The following is a 6000-nucleotide window of genomic DNA, read 5'->3' as shown; positions in this document are numbered from 1 at the left end:
GCCGCGCGGCCCCGCGGGAGGGCGGCGCTGGCGGCGGCGCTCGCGGCCCGCGGCCGCCCCGGCTCGTTGTTGGGCCCGGGTAGTTTTCCACGGCTGCCGCCTTGCTCAGCACTTTGCGAGCGGTGATTCAGGCGGCTGTTTCCAAACTTAGCGCCTGGCGCTTCGGCTCCCAGCCCGGATTTCCGGCTCCGGGCGGCCGGGCAGCCACAGCCTGGCCGAGCTGCGGGCGCTGTGGCTGCTCCGCGCAGCCTCCCCGGCCCCAACAAGGGTGGCCCCGAACCCTGTGGGGACCCCRGGAGCAGCTGTGGGACAGCGGACGGAGTGTGGAACCCTGCASGGGGAGGGCCCTGTCACGGATGTTGGGATGCTCCAGGCCCCAGGAGGATGCGCTGGTCCCTGGGATGGAGCATCTCCTGGGATGGGGATGCTCCAGCCCCTCAGTGCAGGGATGGTCGTGTCCCCAGGGGGTGCACTGGTCCCTGGGGTCAGGACATCCATGGGCCCAAGATGGAGATGCTCTGGTGCCTCCTCCGGGTGCAGCTGTGGGGGTTTGCATGTCAAAGCAGTGTCCCCAGACCCCTGAAACGGGCAATACTAACCCCGGCCACAGCTGCCTCCTGGCTCGTTTTCAGATCCAGCCGGCAGGACACGGCTCCTGCCCTGGTCCCTGCAGCGCAGCCCGCGGGAGCCCCGCTGCTGGAGGCCCTGGCCGTGGGGCAGCGGGGCGGGTGGCGCCGGCTCTGCGCCGCCACATTAACCCTCTCCTCGTGCTCCCCGCCAGGGCTCCCCGTTCATGCTCAGCATGTCGGCGGCGCGGCGAGCCGGCGGCTGCGCGCGGCACACGGTGCTCGTCCTTCACTGCCCTCACTGCTCGGTCACCGTGGCCTCACCGTGCCCCAACCTGCTCGTCCGCACGGTGAGTGCTGCGCCACGGGGCCGGCTTGCTGCAGGGCACCCTTGGGTGATGGTGCAGCGAGACCAGGGGGCTGCAAACGCTCCATCCTGCGGGTGCTTTCCCGGTGACACGAGGCTGCACGTGCAACGTGGGGCTGAAGCAAGTGGCATCCCCAGAGATGCTCTCCTCAGGGGCAGCTGCCAGCACTGGGTTTGGGGGATGCTCCCTRCAAAGACTGGGCTCTCTCAGTGCCCGAGGGCACCCGCCTTCCCCTTTCCCAGCCATCTCGCTACCCCGGCGCCCACATCCTCTCCCCGCGGCAGCCGGGGCCGCGCGGGGCTGCTGGCCRCGGATCTGAGCGCGGGGCAGGCCGGGCGCCCAATGACGCACGGCACTTGAAAAAGCTCCCGTTTCCTCCGGCTGCCGGGAGGAAGGTCAGCCCTGGGCTTTGGCTCCGGCCAGCGGAGCCGGCCGCTTTGTTAGCAAAATAAACCTCCCGCTTTGTTTGCGGCTAATAATAAAGCGGGGCTGAGCTCCCCGCGTGCTGCTGGCCTCCCACGCTGCGCCCAGCCCACGGCCACCCCCAGATCCCTGCTCATCCAGAGGGGACCCCAGCTCCCGCCTTTGGTTCCAGAGACATCTGGTTGCTTCGACTTCCAAACAGCATCCRGATGCACAGGGAAAAAAGGCATGGGTGTTTGCATGCAGTTGCAGCGTGGGCTCAGTGTCACCAGCTCACGTCACCGCTCGCTTTGCAGAACGCCAACCTGAGCCCGGGTGCCAACGCGTCCTCGCTGGAGCTCCCTGAGGACGCCGGTGAGCAGGAGCTGCTGCGCTGGGCCCGCGGTGTCTACGGGGGCATCACGTCCTACAGCGAGCTGCAGGAGCCGCGCTGGGTGCTCCTCCACCTGGGCGAAGGTACGTGGGGCACCGTGGTGGGCAGGACGGGGGTTAGGGCGCTGCACGGCCATGGGCCAGGGTGGGACAAGTGTCTGGGGTGGCCGGAGCGCCACGCTCGGGTGCCGGCCCCGCGCCGGCGCTGCCAGCCCTGCCGCCCTCCCCGCAGACGGCAGCAGCCCCGAGGAGTGCRTCCCGCGGGAGCGCTTCAACGCGGCGCCGCACCTCGAGGCCGAGGTCTTCTTCCGTGGCATGAAGGGCTGCTCGAGCGGCCCCGCCGAGGGCRCCAGGGCCGCCCACATCATCCGCCTGCAGCCCGAGCACAGGTACGGACGGTACTCGTCACCCCGCCGAGGCCGCTCTGTCCCGGCGGCCACTCTGACCCTGCCATGGGGTGCTCCCGCTTTCGCAGCTCGGCCATCACCGAGGTGAACCTGTCGCTGAACTGCGCCAAGGTGGCTGGGGACAACCAGATCCTCATCCTGCAGAGCCACGTCAACCTCACCTGGTCCCTCTCCGTGAACAACTGCCACATACAGTTCCTGGTAGGGCCCCGCTGCCTCGCTCTTCCCTGYGCAGGATGCTCTGGAGATGCCGGCAGCAGCCGCAGGGTTGGGGAGGGAACATGGCAGCTCCCTTGGGGACAGGGTGCAGGGACAGGGCAGCGTCTCGGGGCCACCGGGGAGGGTGCAGTGCTGTGGGTGACTCGGGGCCACACACACAGCCCCAGCACCGGGTTGGTGACACCCGCTGCCTCCTCAAAGCCCGACTGTATATGTGACCCAGCTCGGGACTCCAACTGTGTTTCCTCCTCCATCCCAGCCTCTACCTTCATCCTCCCCAAACCCTCCATGCACCGGATTGGCCCCTGCCCGGGCAGTGAATTCTGCCTTGCAATGGGGAAGAACCAAATACAGGTCCCAGAGCGACTCATGGCCCGATGTGACCTCAGCCCTGTCCCCATCCCGACCCGCCACTGCCCTGTCCCCTGCAGGCGTCAGGCACCTACAAGATCGTGGACATGTCCACGGAGCTGCTGCAGGGCCAGGTGCTGCCGGACACGGAGCAGGGCCTCATCGCCAAGGCCTTTGAGAAGAACTACCGGGTCATCGCCTCCTACTCCATCATCCCGCTCAGCAGCCGCGTGACCATGGACATCCAGGAGCACGGTGAGCCCAACGGCACGGGGACAGTGCACGGGGCGGCCCCGCTGCCGTGGCCGCCACCGGCTCAGCCCCCCGGCCCCTTCCCGCAGAGGCGGCCAAGGAGCCCCCCACGACGCCCGCCCCCACGGCGCCCAGCTCCGACACGCTGTCCTACATGCTGCTGCTCACGCTGCAGCCCTGGAAGTGCACGGATGACACCATGGAGATCGTCATCGCCCGGTCCCACCTGGAGGTGAGGGGGACAAGGCCTCCCGCGCGTGCCGCCCAAGGCCACGGCTGYTTTGTAGGCATCGAGCATGGGGGGAACATGGAGACGGGGTGGAGGGACGGCCGTGAGGCCACCCCGAGGCCGTGGGAAGCTGCCGGCGCCAGGCACTGCCCTGGAGCTGCTGCTTTGCCCTCAGCCCATCAAGGACGTGGTGAACATCACCCTGCGGGACATGAGCTGCCAGGCGGAGAGGAATGCCACGCACTTCATGCTGCGCACGCCGCTCAGCCACTGCGGCACCTCGCTCGAGACCAAGGGCCACGCGCAGAAYGAGGTGAGTGCGGCCCGGCCGCCCCACGGCGCCGGCCGTGGCCCCGCGGCCGCCCTTGACACCTCGCTCCCTTCCCTCGCAGCTCATCCTCAGCCTGTCCAGGGGCTCGTCCCTGCAGAGCGTGTCGGTAAGCACAGAGCAATCTGAGCTCAACCAGGGCCGGGGGGGKACATGCACGGCCGGGGCTCAGCCCGTCCCCCCGCAGGTGCCCTTCCAGTGTGAGATCCCCCGGGAGCTCTTCCTGCGCCTCTTCCCCACGGCCGCCTTCGAGGCGCCGCAGACGGAGCTGGAGGTCAACAAGGAGGCCTATCTGCAGGTAGGCGCGGTGGCCGTGCGGCGGTGGCGGCAGCGGYGGGGCYGGTGGCGCCCGCGCTGACGGCGTCTCCGCGCGCAGGCCTCCATGCGCTGGGAGGACTACCCGGCCGACCTGCAGCTCAAGGAGTGCTGGCTGGCGGCGCCGGGCGCCGAGCCGCGGCTGCTCGTGGTGGCCAACAAGGCGCAGGGCGCCGGCGTGGCTGTCCTCGAGGGCTCGCCCAGCAGCCGCGTGCGCAAGGTCTGGCGCCTGCGCTTCACCTACGCCGTGCCCGAGGGAGACCGCGTGCCCTTCTCCGCCAGCCTCACCTGCAAGGCTGGCCTGCAGGTCAGTCCTCTCAGGCCCTTAACCCCGTGGCTGGGTTCCCTGGCCACCGCGTTTGTCCTTGGCCTCATCACAAGGCCTGGGGACGCGGCCGGCCCTGGGGAGCTCGGCTCTCACGGTGTCCCTCTACCTCAGAACAACACCATCTTCGAGAAGGTCCTGGAGGTGACGGTGAAGGACGTCTGGCGGCCGCAGAACAGTGAGTTTGGGGCGGGACGGGGTGGATCCTGGGGAAGAGGCTGAATTAGCATGGAAAACTCTGAGATGGGATCTGATTAATATGTATAAATATCTGAAGAAGGAATGTAGGGAGGAAAATCTTCTCAGTGGTGGTCAGGGACAGGACAAGGGGCAATGGGTACAAGTTGAAACCCAGGCAGTTCCATCTCCATGTGAGGAGGAGCTTCTTCACTGTGAGGGTGACAGAGCCCGGAACAGGCTGCCCAGGGAGGTTGTGGAGTCTCCTTCTCTGGAGATCTTCCAAACCCACCTGGATGCCACCATGTGCCCCGTGCTCTGGGTGTCCCTGCTGGAGCAGGGGGTTGGACTAGATGGTCTCTAGAGGTCCCTTCCAACCTCAACCATTCTGTGTGTGATTCTGTGATCCCAAACTGGGAGCCCCCCGGTCCCTCGCGGGCAGAGCAGGGTCCTCACGGCACCTGTCTTCCCCGCAGACCGAGGCCTGGGGCTGGCCGCAGTGCTGGGCATCACCTTCGGGGCCTTCCTCATCGGGGCRCTGCTCACCGCCGTGCTCTGGTACATCTACTCGCACACCCGTGAGTATCCCCCCAAACTGGAGGGGTGGTGGTGGCAGGAGAAGGGGGGGCCTGGGAGTGTTTTCCCCCTGGGGAAGCGAATCCTCCCTCCCCAGCTCAAACACACCCCCGCGTCYGGCAAAGGCGGCCGGGCTGGCACGTCCTTATCGGGCTCATTGTCCTCATGGCGGAGGTGCCGTATGAGAACGGGGCYGCTCGGTGCATCCCCCGAGCCCAGCTCGGCGCTGGACCCCAGCACCCATGTCCTCTCCCCCGCGCGCGGCGCATCCCGAGGCGCCGCGGCCTCTTCCTGGCCGCCGGACGCTTATCTCCATCCCACGCCGGGACTGGCGATCCCACGCCAACAAAACCAGGGCAGCCAGCACCTCATCCGGGGGCTGGGGGGGAACGGCTCCATTTGGGATGTGGAATGATAGCCCCATGCCAGGGAAAACACAGGGACGGGAGCTCTTATCTGTGCTGCAAAGGTCACGTCCAGGATGAGCCGTCGCAGCCCGGCTGCCTGCCGCCACGTTTCTTTTTGTTGCTTTTGTCTTTGGTTTTTTTTTTCCCCTCATGGTTTCTTCTCCCCGTCCCCAACCCCGCTCCGACTTGTGACATAATCCAGGTCCCATCTCCAAAATGCAGCCGGTCTCCACCACGGCGCCGGCCTCGGAGAGCAGCAGCACCAACCACAGCATCGGCAGCACCCAGAGCACCCCCTGCTCCACCAGCAGCATGGCCTGACGCCCGCCGGGCTGCCCCTCGCCCGCCTCCCCACCGCCGACGGCTGAGCACCCCGCGGAGCCCCCGCGGCCGTGAGGACACCCCAGCCACGGCATCCAGGGGCTGCCCGGAGCCCTCTGGCCCTACGGAGGCTTTTTGCTCCCGCAAAACTCAGGGGGTCGCCTTGCTCCGGCCGAGACCGGAGCGGGGGTCCCGCCGCCGCCCTTATTCATTCAGTGAATGGTTTGGCTCTGCCAGGGCGGCGGGCACCGGCGTCCCCCATCCCGCTGAAGCAGCCGCACGGCGAGGCGCGGAGGGAGGACTGGGGGAAAGGAGCCCCCCRGGGCTGTCCCGGCTCCTCCGGGTTCCTCCTGGGGGTCTCCCA

General features: G+C 67.8%; 1 protein-coding gene across 1 annotated transcript in view; it reads left to right on the top strand.

The window, feature by feature from the left end:
* The window catches only part of ENG (endoglin), a 12542-nt gene extending 6906 nt beyond the window's left edge, over positions 1-5636 (top strand). Inside the window, exons 3-15 of the mRNA XM_026049599.1 lie at positions 782-916; positions 1654-1813; positions 1962-2118; positions 2205-2337; positions 2787-2961; positions 3048-3190; positions 3363-3500; positions 3580-3624; positions 3703-3813; positions 3892-4137; positions 4270-4333; positions 4809-4910; positions 5518-5636. Of these exons, the coding sequence (XP_025905384.1) occupies positions 782-916; positions 1654-1813; positions 1962-2118; positions 2205-2337; positions 2787-2961; positions 3048-3190; positions 3363-3500; positions 3580-3624; positions 3703-3813; positions 3892-4137; positions 4270-4333; positions 4809-4910; positions 5518-5636 (1728 nt within the window). The remainder of the gene's footprint in view (positions 1-781; positions 917-1653; positions 1814-1961; positions 2119-2204; positions 2338-2786; positions 2962-3047; positions 3191-3362; positions 3501-3579; positions 3625-3702; positions 3814-3891; positions 4138-4269; positions 4334-4808; positions 4911-5517) is intronic.
* Positions 5637-6000: the final 364 nt, after the last annotated feature.

Source organism: Nothoprocta perdicaria, unplaced genomic scaffold (assembly GCF_003342845.1).
Source record: "Nothoprocta perdicaria isolate Ctin4 unplaced genomic scaffold, notPer1 scaffold_6, whole genome shotgun sequence".
Taxonomy (NCBI): Eukaryota; Metazoa; Chordata; class Aves; order Tinamiformes; family Tinamidae; genus Nothoprocta; species Nothoprocta perdicaria.
The sequence above is the reverse complement of the archived record's forward strand: the minus strand, read 5'-3'. Positions and strand labels throughout refer to the sequence as shown.